The sequence below is a fragment of the Lathamus discolor genome, chromosome 5 (assembly GCF_037157495.1).
Source record: "Lathamus discolor isolate bLatDis1 chromosome 5, bLatDis1.hap1, whole genome shotgun sequence".
Lineage (NCBI taxonomy): Eukaryota > Metazoa > Chordata > Aves > Psittaciformes > Psittacidae > Lathamus > Lathamus discolor.
The window spans coordinates 15,624,601-15,648,537 of NC_088888.1; the positions used below are offsets into that span (position 1 = coordinate 15,624,601).

The following is a 23,937-nucleotide window of genomic DNA, read 5'->3' on the forward strand; positions in this document are numbered from 1 at the left end:
TTAAAAATTTAAAAGAAAAAAGGGAAGAGGGTGGGCTCTTTTGTTTAATTATGTGTGATTGTAGTTTCTTTTCTGCTAGCTGTACTCTTTGAAGGATCTGGGTAAGGCATAAAGGTATACAACACACAGGGTACGTACATAGAGCGCTGACTGTTCTAAACTGAACTATGTTACCATGTTCTGAATTGGGCTTTAAGAGAGATTCAGCAGTATTCATGGTAGTCGTTTCTCATATATATAGTTGCCTTACAAATGACAGAATGTAGTTTCTATTTTTTCACCCACAAGTCTGGCTTTAGTGTACCCATACTCAAATACATATGTCCACAACATATTGAAGGAAAATTAGTGTGGAATCAGTATTTATGTTGAAGACATGATTGGTCTGTTTTTTTTTTTTTTTAGATAGGCTCAGTGAAAGAAAACAATCAGGTTCAGGAATACAACCCTGCTCCATTTTCTCCCATGCAAATGTCTGGACACACAGGTGATATGTCAAAATATGCCAGACATCTTAAAAAGTAAATTTCATACAAAATGCTGTACCCCAGCCACAGGCTTTTCAAGTCCAGGAGCAAAGATGATTTTAGGAGCACACAATGTCATGTCATTTGCCTCTGCTGTATTCAGTAAAAGGACAAAAAGATCCCCATCGTCTTAACCAAACCTTGTTCAAAGATTACAATTTAAACAACTGCAAGAGTTAACTTTAAGTAGATAAATCAGATCACATATATATTGCATTGGAAAGACAACCCTCAGGAATCTGCAAGTTCATATTCCTGACCTTAAAGGAGACCTACAGCCACATTGGGCCATATTGGACTGCTAGTCTGAATTATATAACCTTGTCATTGTCCATATCTAAGAATTCTAAATCTCACTGCAGAGAAGGCAATGCACAAGGAGTGCAAATTGTCTAACATACAAGGGAAAAAAAAGAAAGGAGTTTACTACTTACCAGGTATTCCTCTGTTCTCAGAGCATCTAGTGATAAAATGTAGGTGTTTGGCCTGGCTTTTTTTTTTTTTTATATATGGTTGCTACAAGTTTGCAGTAAAGCTATTTAAAATTGTGGAAGTTCCTGTGGTAAAAGCAAACCAAAGGGAAAATCAGGTATTAATCTGTTTAAATCTATTGTCTTATATTTTCCTTTTTCTCTGTGAATTCTGGAATAATAAGTGAAAATTAATGGAGTTAAAGAGTACAGTGCCTCAAGCCTTATGTTTCCAGAAATGCCATGATAAAGTACTCCATTCACAGAGGTCTAATCAAATCTGTTGTGAAGCAAAGGTGACTTACCAGGTTTTATAACTTTAATATTTTACTGCAGAGTATTAGTAACTGAAGGTGGTTATGTGAAGTCAGGCAGACGTTCTTAATCGGTCACATTGTCCAGCTCCTTTCCATTACTATTGCTGAAGAAGCAGCTCACAAGAACTTGTACTGTGGCTAGAAATAAGAAATGTAAAAACAGCTGCTTAGAAACATTTGCGTGGCTAGAGAGGGGTGTCTCTGATTTTAAGTCCTGAAATCAATTAGAACTATAGAGACTTACATCTCCCTATATGCCTTGGGAAGAAATGACAAACTTAAATTGCTCCTGTTTAGTGTTATCGTGTAAGGTTTCGCAGGGTAAAAGGCAAACCAGAAATATTTCCAACTAGTATTTAAATTACATTAACACCTTTTTGTATAGCTTGAGTGAAAGGTCATGCTAGACAAGCAGCATCTTCACTGTTTGTAAATGTCTAATTTGCTGCTTTTAAATTGCTATGAACTTCACTTACTTAGCCCTGCTGAATGAATCCAGTGTTGCAAATACTTCTGACAAGGGAATATTTGCTTAGTGAGAATCCATTGTTCATAATGGATTGAGAGAGACGTGCAGTGTGAATGCATTTTTATTGCCATGCCATCTCTCTGCTGTTCTTTCAGTGAGATGAAAGTAGCATTGTGATAAAAGCCCTGGGTTTCTTAGTGCTCAGTGTGGCATTTCCCATCTTACTGGTAGGTGTTACTGAAAAAGTGCTTATCATAGACATTTCTTCATGGTATAAAATATGGAGGAAAATATGTATATTTTATAAGGACCTGGTCAAGCAAGAATTAGGAATACAAACACACTTACATAAACCCCAAGGAAGTGCACAGGCTGGGCTGAAAACATCCCAGCACTCTCCAAAAGCATTTTGCTTTTTATATTTGAGTCAGAGCAATTCTTGGGCACCTCTGTGTATGCAAGTCAGATTTTCCCTCTCCCCCAGCCACACAGCTAACAGATGGCAGTCACAACTCGTAGCACAGACAGCACTGCTCACAACAACAGAACAACAGAGCTCTGCTGTAGGGGCAGAAGGAGATGCTATGTAGCAAAGCATTGCTCAGGAAAGGCAGCAGTTTTACCTTGCAGAAGTTGTTGGATGAAACTGATTTCTAAACAGAACTTTAATTGTAGCTCATCAGTTCTAAATAGGTTGGAAGCTGAATCCCGCAAGCAGCATCAGTTGAGCCTTTGGCTGTGTTTGTCGTCTGTTGTAGTTTGTGCTTTTGGAACTTGATTTGTGGTTTTCAAGTTGGGGCAAATACCTGCGCTTTTTTGTTTTGTGACCTGACCTTTCAATTGAAAATTCTTAATTATACTGAAATTTCAGCTTGTGCAGTTATTAGCCCTTTGACCAGAGGCTCCATGATCAAATGGGTATTAAAAAAACAGGGAAAAAGAAGAAGGAAAAGAAAAAGATTGAAATAATGGGCTCACCCCAGCATAATAAGTTATATCTGTTTCTGTTCCAGCTTTCACCAAATTTCATCCGTAATCTGTGAAATATGTTTGGTGATTAGTGAGAGCGCTCTCCTTCTGTTTAATGGTTTTCATAACCAGTGAAATGTCTGTGGGTCTTGATAGTTGTTTTTTTAGACTATTGAGTATTTTGAAATGCAATTAAATCTGTTTTTTTCCATGGATTAATATCATGAGAAGGATCTCTTAGATCTATGTGGGAGACTCAGCTCTAAATGTAGGCTAAAAAAAATCAATCATGACATCTTCTTCCTTGGATACCTGTGAATAATAGTAAGGGGCGGCCAGGCTTTCCTTCAGCAAATACCATGATCATGTCTAGAAAATACAACATAGCCTTAGCAGGAATTTAACTGGCCTCTGTTGACATCCCTGAAAGCCAGACGAAGTTGTACAGTGCATCCAGGAAGCACTGAGTGTGTGCTAGGAAGGGAGAGGAGGGCAAAGTGACAGCTTTACATCTGAGAGTGCACTGGACTGAACCTGATCTTGACATGAAGTTTCTTTACATTCACTTCTGCGAAGCCAAAATAAGCCTTTGGCCCAGTGTAATTTGACCATGAGGCCATGCAGTCTCTAAATATAAAGGGGTGAAAGAAAAGTTTTTTTAAAGGGTGTTTCCAATACCAGTTTGTTCTTTTGATAGTGGTGACTATACATTGTGTCTGAAATAAGGAAACTGTGCTTGAAACATAAGTATCCATAAAACATTTAGAAGAAAGTTAATCTATCAAAATTAAGTGTAAATAATTTAAAAACTCAACTCTGATATTTCAACTGTGTAAATATATTGAATCCGCAACACACTGGTGAACATGTCATTTTCAAGCACAGCTTTGATTATAAAAAATGTAAATGAAGATATTTGAAGTGCGAGCCAGGGCAGGCGAGAGGAATATTTCACTCCTAAAGCTAACAATCACAAAAACAACTGGTAAAATGAATGGGAGGTGATAATCAGAAAAAGCAAGCATCTCCCAGATTTGCCAGCAATTTCATACCTGGTTTGATTAAATATTTGGATTTCTAAACACATAACAGAGGAGGGGGAAGTTCCTTCTCTTCAAAGCGAAATAAACCAGGATTCAAGTCTGAGTAGCCTGCTTTAGGCATCACATCAGATTCTTAAGGGTGAAAATAACTGTAGGGGTAAGTCCAGCCACTGTATTATTTGGTTTCATTTTGTCCAATAGTTCTCAGAGTGCTGTGTGCAAGGCACAGATCTTGCTTTGGCACTTGACCATCTGCAGCTGCTTCACTGTAGCCCCTAGTGAGTTAGTGGCCATGAAGTCCATCTTAATGAAGTAGAGGAAAGGGTCTTCAGGAATATAAAAGATTTACCCTGCTTAGCATGGAGCTGTGTGCGATGTGAAATAGAGAGCAAGTGATGCATGTGCTGACACTTGAAAAGATCTGTGGTTTAAGCAGCCCTGTTTAAGAGACTGTGAACTGTGTTTGGAGCTGGCTTGGTGCGCTGCAGAGCGCGGTCAGCTCCCCGCCTAGAATAAAAATGATAAGACCTTTTTACCTATTTATTTCTGCTTCCTTTGAGCTTTGGGTTTACTGGTATGCAAAGGAGAAAAAAATCAAGCATATGTTCGGTTGCTCAATCAACCTTTTCTCAATCCACACTCGGTGATCTCAGCGAGTCATTACGGCATAATTACAATTTGAGTGTGATACGCTGTTTGTAGAAAAGTATCTATTTTTAGCTGAAGAAACGCTACAGACCCCGAAAGGAGGAGAAAGAGGGGAAAAAAAAAAAAAAAGAAGAAAAACTGTAACCAGCAAATCAATGCTATTGTTAACTGGTATTACGAGACACCCTGTAGATTTATGATGCTTGCGTTCAGCCACATAAAACCCGCACTGAAAAGAATGCCTACCAGGGGTTAAATTCATATGCCTGTGCTGCAGCCTATTTCTGTCAACACTCAGCTCAGGAAATAAACATTTATGCTTTCTGAAATGAAAGTGTATTTTTGAAGTCTAGCCGTCAGATATTTTTTGCCCTTCACACTTTCAAATGCTTAGCCTTTTTTGTAAGTTGACTGCAAAGTGCATCAGTTTGCTAGGCACAAGAAAAAAAGGGAATAAAATCTTGACAAGTGCCCATGGCATCATTGTCAAGCACACGAGTGTCTAGTAGAAGATGGCAGGAGGGTTGGCACAAAACATGCTTCCTTCAAGCTTCTTACCTCAGGGGTACCTGACTCTTGAGAAGCCTTTCAATCCTTCCACATGACGTTACTGCAAACTGTCATCTGGTTTATTAGGAGTGTGCCACATCACAGATAAACATGCTATTTAACTGCAGGTCAAGGTACACAGTCATCCTGCTAGCAAATGCCTGAGATATGTTAAATGGCATTGACTTGGGGAGGGAGATGGAAGGAGATCAAAGTTGTCACCAATATGGTACATGCTAAAGGGGGAAAAGGTGCACAACACTGTATTTATTTAAAAAGCCATTTTGCTGTTCTACATTTAAAACAATGACCTGCAAGACTCTTAAGGACCAACACGGTTCACAACAAAGTTCAAAACCACACCATCACGCATCATCTTGGGGCAGTTTGGAAGGAGCTTACAGTTGAGTCTGGGGAGGCTAACACCCATCCAGAAAGCTGGAACTGTATTTCATACAATTTGGAGACTTCTTTAAAAAAAGTTGCATTTTTAAATTGCCGATGTCCACTTGACAGAGAGCAAGGTTGATCTAAGGGATTCATATAACAAAAGCTCACAGAATCAGAGCCCAGTTTGGCATGAAGTAAATATAACCTTCCCCAAACAATTAAAAATAAATCTCTGTATGTAAATACGTATGGCTCTGTAGTTTGCTGACCAGCTATTAGAAAGGCATTGGTGTGATACAAGAGACATGCTGAATGCTTTTGCATTTTCTGAAAAATCAAAACAGAAACAGATTAATTACAACTTGATGCAGTTTTACATTCCCATGAGGGATGCCTTTAAAACTTAAAACATGCTTTCACTGAGCAGGCTTTCCAGGGAAAGTTACTTCAATCAGGAAGAGAATGCTCATGTTTATTTGATTTACTATTGGACAGCAGAACAGTGCAGTTTATATTTGCAAGTTTTTCTGCAATGTAAAAAATATCCTTCTGATTTTCTTATGTGTCTTATAAAAACAATTAGTATATTTACTTCACCAGAATGCAGATTATTCAAGAGTGCAGTGCCATAAATTATAGGCAACCTCCCATTTTTTCCCTCTCAGGGCCTATGTAATTTCCTTTGACTGTGGCTCACAATAAGTGCGATTGAAAACCAGCATTATTTATTAAAATAAAAACAACAAACCTGTATTAAAATAGATAAAGAAGTTGGGAGTTTTCAGGGAAAAGAATAAGAGTAGAGGGAAATTGCAGGCTAAACTTTTTTTTTAATCAAACCTGATTTTATTGCTTTTTGCTTAATTAAACTCCTCAGAAGTGTGTGAAACATTGTTATACCTGAAAAATTGTTAATTTGTAAATCACAGGGACAAAAGGGCTCCACTGCAACTTTAAAGTTTCTATGCACGTAAATGTCAATAGAGTGCCTTCTCCATCATCAGCACTAAATTCACATTGATGCCTCTTTTCTTCTCTGTATTGATCCTTCCATGAGAACGTAGATTTGTATCTGTTAATTAATGCGTCCTGAAACAGCGTTTGTATTAATCAGGCAGATAAGAAAAATTGGATGCCTGCACCCTCATGACAACCGTAAAAGTGCTGGCCCTGATAAAATCGTGGATGGACCTCAATAAAAAAGTTCCTCCTTCCACTCAATAAACTAATCATCCTGCTTTTAATTATTCGGCAGAAAGATGTGTGGAGATTGGAGAATGTGTAAATCTATTTACTAACAGCAGTGTCTGGGAGGGAGAATGGGGCTGTCACAGGACTGTGCTGCAGGCTACATTCCCTGTCCATCTGCTACCGCAGAAAAACTGTTTCTTGAAAGATGGAACAGAAATGTTGAAGCTAATTGAAATCATGAATTCCTCCCTATAACCTTTCAAATGATTAGTTCTTTGCCATTTCCCTCTTAGTTATTTTAATCGCAGATGTGTTATTTCCCTTTGTCACCTCTTCAAGGCTTTCCTGTTGTTGGCTCAGTTTTTGTTAGGGTTTGTGGGTTGTTGGGTGTTTTTTTAAGGCAGAGAGCTACAATTCTATCACAAGACTCAAAAGACAGTAAGAGAAAATGAAAACAAATAAGGAGGGGAGAGAAAAATGGGAGAGCATGCAGCCAGTTTTATGTTTCATTTTTTATGGATGCCTGGTGGTTTGGATGTGGGGTTTTCTTTTTTATTGTATTAGTTTTGCTGCTTAGTGCTTATAGAGAAAATCTTGTTTGGAGTTGATGCCTTGCAGATCTGCTGGTTTGATATATTCCTGCTCGACTGCAACTCTCAGCTTTCAAAACAGAAAAATACATTTAAGTGTAATTGAACGCCAAAAAGAATGTTCTTACAGCAGGAACCCTGTCAAAGGACATGTAAGCAGCTCCATAAACAACTAAATGAAAGCCTCAGACATGTCTTAAGACCCTTTAAGAAAAGCTTGACTAATCCCCTTTGATGATTTTATTAAGTACTTGTGGCTGATGGTGCCAACTGGCAAACTACTGCATTTCACCAGCAGCCCGGGAAAATCACTTCCTCTCACATACTGTTTTGTAGCTCCTAATGTGATTGGGATATTAGCAGTTTGATATAATAAATTAACAGGTTCTGTAAACAAGGGTCTGAAAAGGTAAGACAGTAAAGATGTTTGCCCTTAGTGATCCTATTAGGAGAGACAGCGGGAAGAAAAAAGAGAAAAAAGCAGGAGTTAAATTCATTAAGAGGCCATTTATTCACGTTTTGGTTGACCACAGAAAAAGGATGGTGTGACTGCTGTTCAGTTGGCACTTTAATATGCCACCCTGTTATTCCAACAAGCCTAGGAGAGGCAGGAGCCACTACAGAAGTAATTAGCATGTTTTCTGAGAAGAGTGGGTGTTACTTCTCTTGTCCCTGAGGCTAAAGTTCAAAGGGAGTTTTCCTCTTTGTGATAATCACCTTAATTCTCTTAAAGCACCAAATCTTCCATTTTAAAAAAGTGTTGTTTTTTTGTTTTGGTGTTGTTTATTTTCTGTCCTAAATTATCTTTCTTGCATATGATGGTAATGATGAACAAAAGCCATCAGATGCACAACCTCAGGTTTTAGAAGTAAGCATAAGGATTTCAGAACAAAGAAGACATCATGCAAATCACAGTGTCACTGCAAGACTCAGCAAGTTAATATGATTCTTACAGAAAGAGCCTGCAAATTCCAGCTTGTTTATAACTTTGTGTTGATTAGAAAACATTTGGTTTTATATTGATTTTACTTTCCTGGAGTAGGATGGGGAGGAGAGGCACAAAATCATGTTTTATCACAATGTAAATTAAATCAAAAAGAGATTTCTGACAAATCTAAATGTGCTGAATATTTTTCCTGTTTTCCTTTTTTTCCTATTCAGGGTTCTCCACTTTGTCTCTAGCTGACCAGATGAGCCTTCTGCAGAGTGCTTGGATGGAGATTTTGATTCTTGGTGTTGTATACCGGTCACTTTCTTTCGAGGATGAGCTTGTATATGCTGAAGATTATATTATGGATGAAGACCAGTCCAAATTGGCAGGCCTTCTTGACCTTAACAATGCCATACTGCAGCTGGTGAAGAAATACAAGAGCATGAAGCTGGAGAAAGAAGAGTTTGTCACCCTCAAAGCTATAGCACTTGCTAATTCAGGTTGGCAGAGTGGCATAATGGTTGCTACAATTTTATTATGTCACTTTTCTTTCTCCATAATACTTTCTGCATGCTTGTTTTTTAAACATGGGGTTAGAATAAGAAATTGCTAACCAGACCTTAGTCTAAAAGGCGACAAATGCAGCCTTCAAGCTAAGAACTTTCTGGTTTTAATTGTGAAATATGTTCCTAAGGGAGTGGAGAATATTGCACTGTATGATTTGGAGAGTATTTTACAGGCAAAGATCCCTCAAATTAATATAGATGTGTTCTCCTAAATCCACTCCATAATCCAGACAAGTCTAATCATTGCAATTAAGGCAAACAGAAAGGAGACATGAGAATATGCTGTATACATTCTCTTTAAAGGCAGCTACTGATCTATCTGATAGGGTGAATTCAGGGTATGGGAGAAGGGAGGATATCCTTTATCTCACAAGGACCACACCTTACCTTAGGGATCCTCCGCATTTATGAGAATGCTTGTGCAAAAAATCATTACCTGTGTGGTGAGGGTTAAAAATTCCAGAAAGAGATTCTTTTTTTCCCTACATTTGAATTTAAAAGTGCTGAAGCAGGGAATACTGTCAGATACCTAAAAAATCGTTGGTGCTTTGTTGTTTTTCCTTTTGTGTCTCCTTAATGCTTTGTTATGGTCTTAAGTCCCTTTTAAAATTTGCATAAAGTTCACGATAGATCCCTCTTTAATGACATGCTGATCATTAGATACCTGTGTGTCAATAACATGCTCTGATGCTATGTTCCATTGACAGTCACACCGTGCCCCTCCATCTGCTTTTGTTTTGACCCTATCTTTGAACTTTATCTTGGTTGCTGGCCAGTAGTTTTCCCTTTAATTACAAGAAGGAAACTGTCAATAAAATCTGTTAAATGGGATGCAATGAGTGGCTTGAATGGGCGGATGGCTATTTGTTCAAATTCTGCAGCATTCAAGGTATTGACAGTTTGTTTTCTGGGGCCATATGTGACGATCAATCTCAGGCTGGGCTCAGCCGCGCTGAAAAATGAAAAAACAGATTGCTTTTGCTTACTTGTGGATGACGACTTGTGATTTGGCGCGGTCCGAGTGAGATGAGACCTTCTGCCCAAATTGCCCTCTTGAGAGCCAGGACGTGTGACTGTTTTTAGAAATAATTTTTTAATTGATTTTGTAATTAACAGTTCATCTACAATATTGATGCCTGGATCCTCAGATTGATAGGAGGGAAATTGTTTTCAACAATGAAGTTGTACTTTCCTATTCGTCTTTGTAAGGCGATTTAGCATTTTTAATTGGAAATATCATTCGGAAACATGCAAAGCCAAAATGCTTATTAGTTTCTTTGTCAAATATTCTCCACCTCACTAACTCTGCCCCTAGTTTTAGAATATTATCTTATTTCCAGAATAAACAAAGTGCTGAAATGCCTCAAAGATCAAAATTATTCTTAATTGAAGATTTATTTATCATTTTTGGCCATTGTAAAATAGACGCATGAGTATGTTTTGCAGCCACAAGGATTTTTTTGCAAAATTGGTCATGCTTAATGAACAGAAAAGAAAGTTATTTGGAATTATGAGTTTTTATTTATTTTGACTGTGTAATTCAAAGATTGAATTAGAAATATTTATATAGTTCACTTGATAAAAAGGACAAGGAGCTAGAATATAGAGATAAGGCGTTAAATTCCACTCGATCCACCCCGCAAGAAAAAGAGATGTTCACTGTTTAAGTACCAATAAAAGATACTGCTGCCAGGAAAAGTTTAGTCATACATTGTTCACAGAGTGTATCAAAATCATCTAGCTTCATTAACTTCATTGGGAATTACAACTAGGATGCTGTCAGAGATAAATACAATTCAGCGCACAAAAATTCAGGGCACATTTAAGTGAAAACGTTTCCTTCCCGCATCTTAAAACAAAGAAAATCACTGTTTTTAAGTGAAACCATTGCAAGGGGCAGTTCAAAAGCAGCCCAGCCATTTGACTTTCCTTTCAGCAGAGTGTTTTCACTGCTGACATTCAGCATTTCAGCTTCAGGTTGTATATGCAGCAGGTACCAAAATTCTATCAGCTGTAGCTCTGCTAACCTGTAGGTGTAAAATAGCACCTGCAGAATTACAGCCCATCGATGAATAGCAGATCCCTAGTGTTCTAATTTACAAATGCTACTAAAATGGAAGTAACATTGAGCTCAAATAAAATTAGAGTTTTTATATTTTTATTTTTATGGAAAAGAGCAGAAATAGCTTATTTTGACATAACTATGAACTTCGTTAATGTAAATACAGCTATATTAAAAAAAGAAATAAAATGCCATTAGATAATGGCATTTTAATCCACATTTTAATATTTTCAGTTGGTACATCTGCTTTCTTTCAAAACTTCCACTATTTATTTTTCTAGTTTAAAACATATTAGCCTTTTTATAGCTGTAGAGAGGATGGATGCAGTATAATAAGACATCTTGGGTGTTTCAGACATTTTTGCCATATCTGCACTGTCTAGAAAGGTTCCCAGGTTGACTCTAGTCTAAACAGTAGAAAAAGATGGGTTTATAGCTCTGTATCTGTGTTAGTGATTTATGATACGGTGTCATAGTACTTTCCCAGCTGGTGTATAGAAGCAGGAAAAAAGAAATTGTAGATTGCCTTCATATTGATTGTATTTTGTTTGGATAAATACCTCAAACCTTGTTTTGGTCAACAAATCTCACTGTTGTGTGCATTAAAACCCCCCAACTGCTAACTTTTCTTTAGGCGTATCTACTTGTGCAGTGCTCAGTCTGAGATGATCCTGCCATTTGGTGTCTAATAGGTGGGGAGGAAGAGCTGTTTTCCAGGATGATTCTCTGACACCTGTTATGAAATGTGCCCTTTGCAGGGTTGGCCAGTGCCATGCTACTTCTGTCAATGTCCAGAAATGCAAGATGCATCAACCTTGTAGATTTTGAGTGGAGCGCATATAGCATCTGAAAAGTGTAAATACATGTGCACAGTACTGAACTGCATAGACATTTCAGTCCTTTGTACGTTAAAGTCTATACGGGTCCGATTTCAACAGTTACATTTACTATGTAGTGCTTAATACGGAATTTATTAGGTTAGTTTTAAACATCTGCATTGGTTCAATAGTAATTAATACGGCCTTACTCCAGAGAAGTCCCTCTCTGTAGGGCATTGCCCTTATCCTGTCAGTATTACAAGTTCCTTCCTTCTTTCTCTACCTTCTCTACACAGAAGCAGGTAGGTACCTTGAAGCCGCAGCTTCAGGCAAGCTGGCACCAATAAGCACTTTGTTTACCCACGCAGAAAATCAACTTTGAATGGTTTCCATTAACATGCATGTACCAATTACTTCCTCGTGTGTAAGGGAAGGGGAGATATTTACAGAACAGGTGTGAAGCTTACACCAGTGCACATACGCACATGGGAACGCTCCAACTCAGAGAAGATGACCTGCTTGTCTATTTTGTATTAGAAAATGCTTTCCTAGATAGATTAGTTAATACTAAACAGGGATTTGCAGGTGAGCAGTTTTTTGAAATTGCCTAATCAGTAAGGACTAAATTGTGCCTTCAGGCCCAATATTGCAGAAGAGCTTAGGAGTCACAACTCAGATTTTTAAGAGAAGCTCGGTTCCCATCTAAGACCTAACATAAGGAGCTAAGGTGCCAAAAGACATTAGCACATTTGAAAATCTGATCTGTGTGCATCTGCCTCATAGGCATCTTGCAAAATTTGACCCAAATGTGGATGTTAGGCGCTTAAAACTCTTAACTCTGTGCACTGCTGAAAATTTGATCTGAAATGCTAATACTAGCCGTCTCACCTGTACCACCAGGAGGAGAAAAGGATCTCTGCTCACCATCACAGTTTCTGATCTCTAACCCAGCACTCTTTCAGTACTGAAGGAGTGAGAACCAGGAAGTATCTTGTGCATTTCAGTATAATAAAGTGCAGATCAACAATGATGCTTGTAAAGTTACATGATCTTCTATCCTGGTAGAAGTATTCGTTCTTTCTGACAACATATTTAGCTTTCCAGCCACTAAATGAGTATACTCAGAGTACTAAGCTATCACCATTAAACAATATTATCATAATAAAAATTAATTGGTAGAACTCTCTAAAGCACTCCACAGGACATCATATTTATTCCCAGAATAGACTGTGCCTTATGTCACAACACACTGTTATTTAGTTTCTAATAATGGCAGTTTTTTCATTTTGTTTTATTCAGTCTTCTTGTCAGTGTTAGAATTCATGATTAAAACATATCTGTCATGACTAGGCAGATACAAAATATACATATACCTGTGTGTTACCAGTGTTAATTTTGCCAAATATAAATAGCAAGATCTGTTAACTCTTTCATGTAATTTGTAGAGAATGGTACAGCAAAAACCTAATTCTCTAAAAAGGAAGTTGCTACGGTAGTCAGTTTTTGTGTAGCTTGAACACAATTTCTTCCTCATACTCAATTTTCAAGTAATCAGATAGATGGCATCCACAATTAACTCTTAACTCACTGTTACTCATCCCACTTTTCACAGTGCTAGACTACTGTCTATTGGTGGTAATTATGGGAAGTACTTATATCTTGTAGTGGATAAAATCGATTTTGAAGCATTCATACATCTTTTTTGCTGGTATCATACCCCCCCAACTCTGTCATTCAAAGTCCCCTTTCTAGAGTTTTAGTAGCCTTATTAAGTAGGTACTCAGACCAGTTCATAATATGCAGTTTGTTCTGCACTGCAGAAATATTCCTTAATTTATTGACCTCATTGCCTATTCCTAGTGGAAAGTAAAGGATAACAAAAAAAGAAGTAGTTTACTGCATTTTAACTTACCTTATGCCTATGATTTTAGATCACTACTATTTCAGTTCGCCCCTGAAATAAATAGGTGTGTTCTGTGAAGTAATTTCTTTTCTTACTACAGCTTCATTTCCTGCTGTGTTTTAAAAACTGTTTTGAGGCTTCAGTTATCATGTCTCTTCCTAAAAGTAGACCAAATGAGTGCAATCCAGACTAAAACCTTCTTCACTAAAATCCTACAAGTCTGCTTTACTTTTTTTGTTTCCACTGCCTATAATTCCTGTGGACAAGGAATTCTTGATTTATTCCTCTTTAATTTCCAATATATATTCCCATTGAAGTTTTTAATAGAATAATGCAGATGTCAGACCATTTTGCCATACTCTTCTGCAAGGCAAAATATTCTGTTTATGTGCTTGTCTCTTACTCTAACCATGCACACCCCAACAAACAGTTCTGTGCAGGGAAGACAGGCAAAAGGATGGTCAGAGTTAAGTATATCTGCTGACCCTACACAGGGTGGAACAAAGTATCTGGGGCAGTTTAAATTGTGAATTGGAAAAGGGTGGGAATTCTTGCTGGGTGAGGGAACCAAGAGCCGTGTTTGATTTGCTAGCAACAGTTTCCATGGGTTGATTCTATCTTAAGCAATATGCTTAAAATGTTCTGTTCCCCATAAAAGTGACAGAAAGAAATGTGGGCAAACACTTCGAAAAGTGCAAGTTTCCCTGTGTAAATCTGGCTTATATTTTGGGCAGGAGAGGGAGAGGTTCTGTAATTCTATGAGCAGTTCACCCATCAGTAAACACTGCAGTGTTTTTTATGGGATTTTTGGATTGGCAACACAATCTAGATATTACATTCCTCTTGTCTGGGACATAATCCAGATTAGGATTTTGTTGTCCTTACGTAAAGCAAAAACCATTTTGCCTGCTGTTCTCATTCTTCATCCGATCCAGTTCTTCCAGGATCCTTAAACTTCCTAAACTGATTTATCTGGTTTGGGTTTGTGAACTGCTCAACTATAAAGAATCACATCACAGCAACTGCAGTCTTTCAAGTACTTGTTGGTATTTTCCTCTCTGATGTGCTTTATCAGCATCTTAATGTGTATGTTCACTGCTGCATACTCCCTGCTGCTTAATTCACTATAATAATTTCTTCCTTTATGCTGCCTGAATTTTCTGACATGAAGAAATACTTCATTTGAGACCCCTAGGTTTTTACTACTTCTTAGTGGTGTTATGTGCAAAATACACACATACAAGGCTTAAACTTTCCTCAAAGCAGTATTTAGAGAGGTCTCCTCACCCTCAGTTCAGCTGTTTTCCAGCCTTTAGCTAGTTGTCGCCCTCTGTGGTGTGTTCTAAATGATTCCTTGTTGGCTGGATGTTTGTTTGCTGCGTTTGAGATGAAGCTTGAATTTTAAATGAGGTAGATTGAATTTTTATCTGCATCTTGTGTTTTTTCGTGGATGAGAACTCTAGTTTTCTCCCATTTCTTCACACTGATACAGTCAGCTGATCAGAAGAGGTACAATTCTATTTTCCCATCCTCTGATGGTGAAAGAAAGCATTTGCAAGGATATTTTCCAAGCAGAGCTCAATGAGTTGATGTCCTCATTTGTGGATCTCACTATCTCCCATCACAGCACTGATCAGTAACAACTTTTGCCCTGCTAGACTGAAATCCCATGTTCTCAGCAGGCCATTGTGTCAACAAGTTTTGTGTTTCTTGAGCTCTGCAGTTTCACTAGCATAGGGTATTTTTGTTGTTGCAGGGCATGTATGATCAAATCCTGCTTGCTTTCAAATGACAACCTTTCCAAATTACCCTGTTTAATTTCATTGTTTTATGTAGGCACTGATTTTTAAGTGCATTACACCTGGCTATAGCTATCGTCTGGATATTACTTGCATAATTGTAAATTATCCAGACTGTCTACAAAGCTAGTTTAAAACAAAACAAAACAACCAACCAAAGCAAAAGGTTTTTCTTGGCAGAGGAAGAACATTCCAAATCTTTGAACCTAACTTATAATTCCATTTCATATTGTTTGTGGAATTATTTATTTATTTCTGGGTTGTCACAGAGACAACCCATTGCGTATCCTAAAATTACAATGGTTCTTGTTGACATTGCCCTCTCTTGCTAATGAGCATTGGGTTTATCAGCAGCAAGTTAACCTGCTCTGAATTCAAGTCTACATCTGCCAGTCTGTAGTTACTGAAGACTTCTCTTTTCTTTTATTTTTCCTTTCTTTCGCCCTTGGCTAGTTCAGCGTTTTCAACCATTTTCCTTATTTTCAAAGGCTTAAAGCCTGAGGGATTAAGATCTACATTCGTTTAATATCGGGAATAAAGTGGAAGTTCCAGAGTGCAAGGCTAAAACTTGAAGAAGGATCTTTGTAGAGATTAGTATTTTCCTGGGCACTCTGCAAGCTGAATCAAGGTGTGATTAAATCGCACAGATTGAGCAAGTTTGCATTTAAACATTAGCAGACCCTAGAATGGGTAAAGCTGAAATGAGTTTGAATCTTTTCTGTAAATGGGAACTTAAATTATCATAGTAATTTGATTAAATAAATAATTTTTAAGTCTTTCAAATAAATCACCATTTTAAAAGAACAGTTTGAAGTCTTAATCACTGTTTGGAAGTGCTCCCTCTCTGCTGGTTTTTTCTTACCCCATTTCCTGTGACAAAATCTGCTTCCTAAGGCACAGCTTCCTAAACTGCTCCATGAAACACTATTTGGCAGCAGAGTGCTTGCATTAGGCCAGTGGAGAGCTGGCTGGTCACTTTCTTCCCCGCTGCTAAATTGATTTCAAAGACAGCAACAAATACATTAAATGCTTTATTAGTGTTATTTTTGCATGTAACCAATTGTGCTGTTTACATGAGGGATGGTATGCACTCACCCCTGCAAAGAGAGGATAAAATCCCTTGTTGCAAGATGTTCTCCACGCGGTGGAAGAGTTTGAGAACATGGAGTGTAATAGCTGTATCTGAGGGCAGGTTTTGATTCACCTTCTATTCTCGAATTTAATGAGGGTTTTCCCTTCCTCTTGTCCCTACTCACTCAGTTTCTGTGTAAGAATTATGTAGAGCATAGATATTCCTAATGCTCTAGGCCAAACTGCACCCAAACTGCAGAGCTAAAGATCTCAGGGAAGTTTCATCTCTGTGCAGAAACTGTATAAGTGTGGACTCCATCCATCTGTTTTCAAATGCAGACATGGTCAGTTACAAATACTGATTCTGGGAAGAATCAGACTGGGTTGAAAACTAAACATTTATAGTCAGGTTCTCCAGAAAGACCTGTTTCTTTATGCAGTATGGTGTAAACAAAAAAAAAAAGTCACAAGAAGAGTCAGTCTTTGACTTGCTAAGCTGATACAATGCAATACCAACTTAATGCTTGGTTTCCCAGCAAATGTGGCCCTGGAACAGGGGACAGGAGGAAAATACATGTAATTTCTGCACAGGCAGTGTGTGGTTTATGGAAGCATTAAGTGGAGTAGCACATGGTGTATTCCATAGCACAGCTGTGAATATCCAAGGACTGGGTAAAGAGTCAGGGAGTAAAGACTACAGTTTGCTTGGGGTTTGCATTCCAAATTTAGCCCGGTGGCTCGACACTATGCTTAAGGCATCAGTCACGTTTGTATGTGTGTGTTAGCATGTCTGTATCGATTGCATGTGTTTGTAGGATACAGAATTCCTCTGATTTCAGCACAGTGCACTTTTATGTGCAGTATCACAGCCCTGCAGTGAACGTCTGAGCTACATGCTTCTAAGAGCATGTATTCGCTAAGTCTCAGAATTATTAAACATGTAAAATCCCCATAGGACTCCATTATGTGTAATTAACAGATAAACTGTCATCAGAATCAATAAAACGTGCTAAATGATCCAAACTTGTATATAATTAAGTGTCTGTTTTAGAGCAGGAGCTGTAACTTTTTTTTTTTTCTTTTAAATTTGCTCATTTGTTTTGACAATAGAAGCTGGGATATTTTCGTTAACCTTTTATTTACTGGTTCGCAGTTATTTTACATGCTTATGTTTGAAAAGAGAGAGTTATTTACTATCTTGCCTAATTATCTGAGGAAATAGTTGCATGTCGGCTTTTAGGGAATGAATCTTAGGTACATCTTAATTCTGTGTGCAATTCAGGTATTTGAAGCACGTGCAAAATTGAATGTTATCGTTAACAGGGTAAAACATGAAGCTCTGTCAAAATACTGATCCAGAGCATCAGACTGCTTAACACAGGGCTTGGAAATGATGATGGAAATGGGTTCATCACCATCCAGCTCCGTAGTCGTTACTCTGGAAACAGGAGCTTTATTCCAAAAGCAAAAATTAATGTGCAGAGCAGAGTTGTACTAACTAGAGTTTTCAAGGATATACTTTAATAACACCATGTCCCAGTTTCACCCTGAGTGGAGCTTGCATAATGTAGCCTGTCCCTAGGACTTGTACGTCCTCTCAGCGTTTGTATTTTCAGATTGTGTTTTATTGGCTCTGTAAGTCTGTCGCCCATTCAAGTTTTGGTAGCCAATAGGGGCTGTTAGTGGCCTCATTCACCTCTGACAGTTCTTCCTTACTCACATTCACCTTAATTTGGACCACATCCAGGGGTTTTTTTGGCATTTATAGCTACATAAAAATCAGAGAATTAGGGCTGCTCATCCAAAGTCATCTCAGCATGGTCTAGTAACTTCGTGTTCATAGGGACATCTTCCTGTTCTGTATCTATGCTGTTGAGGGTTTTACAGCTATTTCAGTTAGATCTTTTCCTTTTATTTCACACTTCCTTGCTTTAATCTTTCTGGGTCACATAGCAGCTTAGTTTAGTTCTTATTGTGTGTTGTGCCTGGGCTTGTCACTCAATACTTAGACCACCAAAACATCTAACCTGTACTGGGAAGGTATAGGGTGAGTTGTTTGCTTTGAGTGATTTATAAAAAATGCAAAACCCCAACAATAAGAAGATAAATCACCTTCTAAGTGTGTGGGAGGGCAGGTTTACACCTTGTAGGAGATGTTAGCTTCACAGAACAAAAGCTGTTCAGGAACATACTAAGTGTTGCCCATCTCTGTGAATGTGCCTGGAGCAGAAGAAATTTGCTAAACCTGTTGGGAAACCTACGTTTCCCTTGTGTCAGTGCAGTGGTTGTTATCCCATGATTAGCATCTCTGAGCGGTGAGTACTGACCATGGCTTCCAGCTTCACCACTTTGGAATGTGGAACAGAACTTTACTGAGCTCTTCTGTAATAGGGCAGTCATTCTTGCTTCCCTGATAAACTGCAGAGCTCAGTTCATACAGCCCTTTGGCAATCTCATTTCTTCAAAACAGCAACTGTAAGAATCACAGAATCGTAGAATGGTTTGGTTTGGAAAGGACCTTAAGATCATCTAGTTCTAACACCCTGCCATAGAGCGGTTTATGGAGTAGCAAATGTGACCATTGTATTTGTTTGAGGACGATAAGGAAAAGGATTACCTACACAAGAGTAAATTATACATTTGTAGTTCCACAGCAGTTCCAGATATGTTCCTGAAGATCAATATATAAATTAGTGGGTAATTATCTTCCTTCTTTGTGAAAGAGGATGGCCAGAACCAGTGAAAGCATTGTGCAGCTGTAGCATTAATGGAGTTCTGGCACACCGAACTGAAACCTCCTGTCGCTCCTTTGTTTTGCAGACTCGATGCACATAGAGGATGTTGAGGCAGTGCAGAAACTTCAGGACGTCTTACATGAGGCTCTGCAGGATTATGAGGCCGGGCAGCACATGGAAGACCCGCGCCGTGCAGGCAAGATGTTGATGACCCTCCCACTTCTGAGGCAAACCTCCACCAAGGCTGTTCAGCATTTCTACAACATCAAACTGGAAGGCAAAGTCCCGATGCACAAACTTTTTTTGGAAATGCTGGAGGCCAAGGTCTGACTAAAGCATCATGGGCTTCCCCATCATGCACGTTTTAAAAAAAAACAACAAAAAATAAAATTAAAAAAAAAAAAGAAAAAAAGGGAAAATAAGATAATAATGGCAAAGAAACTTAGTGTTTAATTAAGGAAAAAAATGACTGCACTGATATTTAGCAGCAAGACTGTGAAGCAGCTTTCAACTTTTTCTTCTGTGTCTTCCCGATGCAGTTTTTTTCTTTACCTTTTCTCTCTTTTTTCCTTTCTCTTCTTTCCTTTCCTTTTCCCTTTTTCTCTTTTTTTCTTTGCTGCTGAACTTTCTAAAAGAGGTCTCTAATTGAAGAGAGATGGAAGCCAGGCCTGCCAAAGGATGGAAATCCATAATATGGATGCCAGTGAACTTACTATGAACCATAATGTCCCCAATGACAAAGGAATCAAAGAGAGAACCATCGTACCTAGCAGTACAGTACAACACGTTGAACTGACTGAATGCAGTATTAGATTTCATAGGAGCAGTCTCTTAATTAGACGACTAAGCGACGATGCATCGGCTGCTTCTTAATCATTGCATTTTCCATCTAGATCAGTTACAGCCATTTGATTCCTTAATTGTTTTTTCAAGTCTTCCAGATATTTCTTAGGTTAGCTACAATGTAACTTTTTCAGGGAATAGTTTAAGCTTTATTCATTCATGCAATACTAAAGAGAAAGAAATACTGCATTTTTGTGCTGGCTTGAACAATGATGAACAATAATGAAGGACAAATGAATCCTGAAGGAAGATTTTTTTAAATGTTTTGTTTCTTCTTACTAACGGAGATTTTTTTGTACCAGCTTTACCAGTTTTCAGCCATTTATTAATGTGGGAATTTATCTTACTAAAGCAATAGTCGAAGGGAAGGTGCATATTATCACGGATGCAATTTATGTTGTGTGCCAGTCTGGTCCAAAACATCCAGTTTCTTAACATGAGCTCCAGTTTATAACTAAATGTTCACTGACTCTCAAAGGATTAGATTACACCTACAGTATATCCGAGTAGTCTAACATAGAAATACTCCGTGTCAAATACCAATCTGTAACGGTGTTAGGAGACAGCGACTGTACAGAGGTATAGTTGCTACGTGATTTCTAACTGCTTCAGTTGCAAATGAACGAGATACTGCCTGTTTGCAAAATTATAACCTTACATGCAGAAAAAATCCCTATGAACCAATAGTAGCTTAGAGGCAATGAGGCAAATGGTGACGTTTGCAAAATTAAGAAATCAGAGTAGTAGACTTCTGACCAAATTGAAGAATTTAACACTTCTATACCTTACTTATTGATTTAGATTTTACTTTGTAAATGGCAATCTTTAACAAGTAGCTAAACCAGTATATGTGCTTTTCAACCAGTATTGTCACAGCATGAAAGTCAGTCAGTTTCAAGACTGTTACGAGGTGTAATCTAATGTATAAACCAATTAGATGCCCCCAGAAATCTACAGTCGCTAAATAACCAATAAACAGTAACCTCCATCAAATGCTATACCAATGTACCAGTGTTAGTAGCTGCTCCCTGTACTATGTGAACATCCTTATTCTATGTACACAGATGTAATTAAAATTGTAATCCTAACAAACAAAAGAAATGTAGTTCAGCTTTTCAATGTTTCATGTTTGCTGTGCTTTTCTGAATTTTTATGTTGCATTCAAAGACTGTTGTCTTGTTCTTCTTGTGGTGTTTGGATTCTTGTGGTGTGTGCTTATAGACACAGGGTAGAATTAGAGACAATATTGGATGTACAATTCCTCAGGAGATTACAGTAGTATATTCTATTCCTTACCGGTAATAAGGTTCTTCCTAGTAATAATTAAGAGGTCGAAACTCCAAACAAATACTCGTTATGAACAGATACACACTGAAATCATAATATTTTCAAAACAAGGGATAATTTCTGTAACAGTTTATTATAGAATACCAATGTATAGCTTAGAAATAAAACTTTGAATATTTCAAGATTATAGATAAGTCTAATTTTTAAACGCTGTAAATATAGCTTTGATTCAGTCATCTCTCAGATGTTGTTATTAACTCGCTCTGTGTTGTTGCAAAAACTTTTTTGGTGCGGACAAGTTTCCAAAACTATTGCTACGTTGTGTGCTTTAAACAAAATAACAGTGGGCTGATGCTCCATCAGCCTCGTGCTAGGAAAGAAAAAACAACCTGTGTATCTATCATTAGCTATATGGGACTATATTGTAGATTGTGTTTTCTCAGTAGAGAAGTGACTGTAGTGTGACTCTAGGTAAATCATCATTAGCTATTCATGCAGATGGTCAATAACTTGAAATTTATAGCTGTGATAGGAGTTCAGAAATTGGCACATCCCTTTTGAAAAATGTCAAAAAAAAAAAAATACAACTCCTGGGAAAAAGGTGCTGATTCTATAAGATTATTTATATATGTAAGAGTGCAAAAAAAGAAGTTTATTTTCCAGAAAGTTTGTGCAGGGTTTAAGTTGCTACTGTTCAAGTACACTATATATATATAAATATATAATATATTGTTTTTGCTGTATCACATTAAAGAACTTGGGCTTCAGGGTCAAAAGCCAATCAACTAGAAGTATACAAACAGACACAGAAAATGGAGATGTGTGAAAGGCACACTGTGCAAACTTTAGTTTTCGTTTCCCGTACTTGTTTGGAGCTGCGAAAGAACAAGTATCTCAAGAGGGTAAAACCATTACCTGAAACATAGCTGAGAGAACTGCATGGGCTTTATAATGTTGTTCATCTTAAACCTTGCTGGAGAAGAGTTCTTTCAAGACCACTTACTTAATGTGAAGTGTTGGGAAAATTTCAAAGGGTGTATGTTTTAGCCATAACAATTTAATTTCTATTTTTGCTTCATTTTTTAATTATTTTTTCTTATTTAAAGCAATATGATTGTGTGACTCCCCGAAGTTACACATTTGTTTCAATCAGATCAGATTGTTGTATTTATTCCACTATTTTGCATTTAAATGATAACATAAAAAAGATATAAAAAATTAAAACTGCTATTTTTCGTATAGAAGAGAAAATGGGTGTTGGTGATTGTATTTTAATTATTTAAGCGTCTCTGTTTACCTGCCTAGGAAAACATTTTATGGCAGTCTTATCGTGCAAAGATCGCAAAAGGACAAAAAGAATTAAACTGCTTATAATAATCCAGGAGTTGCATAATAGCCAGTAGTTAAAAACCGAAAGAGAACAATGAATAAAAACAAACATGTCTATAGCTGTAGATGGGCTTCACATCTGTATAGCAATCAACTGTATATTTTTGTGATGTGTATCATACTGTGTGCTCCAACCAATGTCCATTTGTGTAAATGTATTTATTTTATATTGTATATATTGTTAAATGCAAAAAGGAGATATGATTCTGTAACTCCAATCAGTTCAGATGTGTAACTCAAATTATTATGCCTTTCAGGATGATGGTAGAGCAATATTAAACAAGCTTCCACTTTTGATTGCTTTTATTTTATTTTTTGTGTTGTGGGATTTTTGGTTTTGTTTTCTTTTATTTGGAGGAGGAAACAGAGCAGTTGGCATTACGTTTCATTACTCCCATTCAACAAGGAGCCGCAGCGTTATCTCTTCTTTCTTAAAGTGCAGTATGAGGGTAAATAAAGGCTATATAAAGCCTTGTCAGAATGAATTCCAGTGTGGTACAAGACATTTTGCATACTCTTAAATATGCAAAATGTCTCATAGCACATGAGAATTCTGGCTGGCAGGCCTTTATATAGCACTTATTTAATCTTAAAGCATCTTCACATCAACCTGCATTACTTAAAATCATTGCCTCTCTGTCAATGCCATAGAAGAAAACTTTCCCACTGTCATAAGATCACATTAATATAATGTAGAAGTACTTACTTGCTTTTTCCATCAACAACTGAGTCTCCTGCAGGAGACTCCTTTTATGTGTTCTGGATTAAAAAAGAGAAATTAAAAATCTGTATTATTTGATCCAGCTATTCTGAATGGAAGTAACCACGGGAGCAATCATATAGATCAGTGTTAATGAAGAGCACTGATAAGTTGTCAGCTCCAGGGGGTTGAGCAGCAAGGGAGGCTGCAAACAGGCAGTAAAGTGGCCTCTCAGCCTTTTTCCCCTGACAGGCATTGCTCTGGGTCAGCCCCTTTCCTGTGGACCCTTCTGGAACCCTCACAGAAGTGCTAATGTGTGCTTTTCTTGCTTTTTAGCCTATCTTGATAGTACTTTGTCGTGTTTGCCAACATATTTCTCACCTTTGCTGCTGGCAGTTCTCTGGAGGTTCTGGCTGATGGCGTGTGAGGGCTGCTGAGCAGGACTGAACAGTGATGCTCAGGGATGGGAATTGCTTCCGCCAAGGTACTGGGGCAGCGCTAGGGGCCGTCTGTGCTTTGCAGTCTCTCCAAAGCAAGATGCCTTTAAGCGGGAGAGCGCCTGTTCCCTGCTGCCAGCACCTTCTGTATTTTAACTATTCTAGGACATAGGGTTGAGTAAAAGGAGTAGCAGAACAATAGAAAGATGAATCCTGCGTGGACTCTTCAGAGG

At 37.8% G+C, this 23,937-nt stretch overlaps 1 protein-coding gene across 22 annotated transcripts in view; it reads left to right on the forward strand.

Moving 5' to 3' along the window:
- Positions 1–22,862, forward strand: part of ESRRG (estrogen related receptor gamma) — a 464,785-nt gene extending 441,923 nt beyond the window's left edge. For all 22 annotated transcript variants that reach the window (XM_065679881.1, XM_065679878.1, XM_065679888.1 and 19 more), the window contains 2 exons: positions 8,325–8,594; positions 19,134–22,862. In XM_065679881.1, the coding sequence (XP_065535953.1) occupies positions 8,325–8,594; positions 19,134–19,378 (515 nt within the window). In that variant the 3' untranslated portion in view covers positions 19,379–22,862. The remainder of the gene's footprint in view (positions 1–8,324; positions 8,595–19,133) is intronic.
- The last annotated feature ends 1,075 nt before the right edge of the window (positions 22,863–23,937 follow it).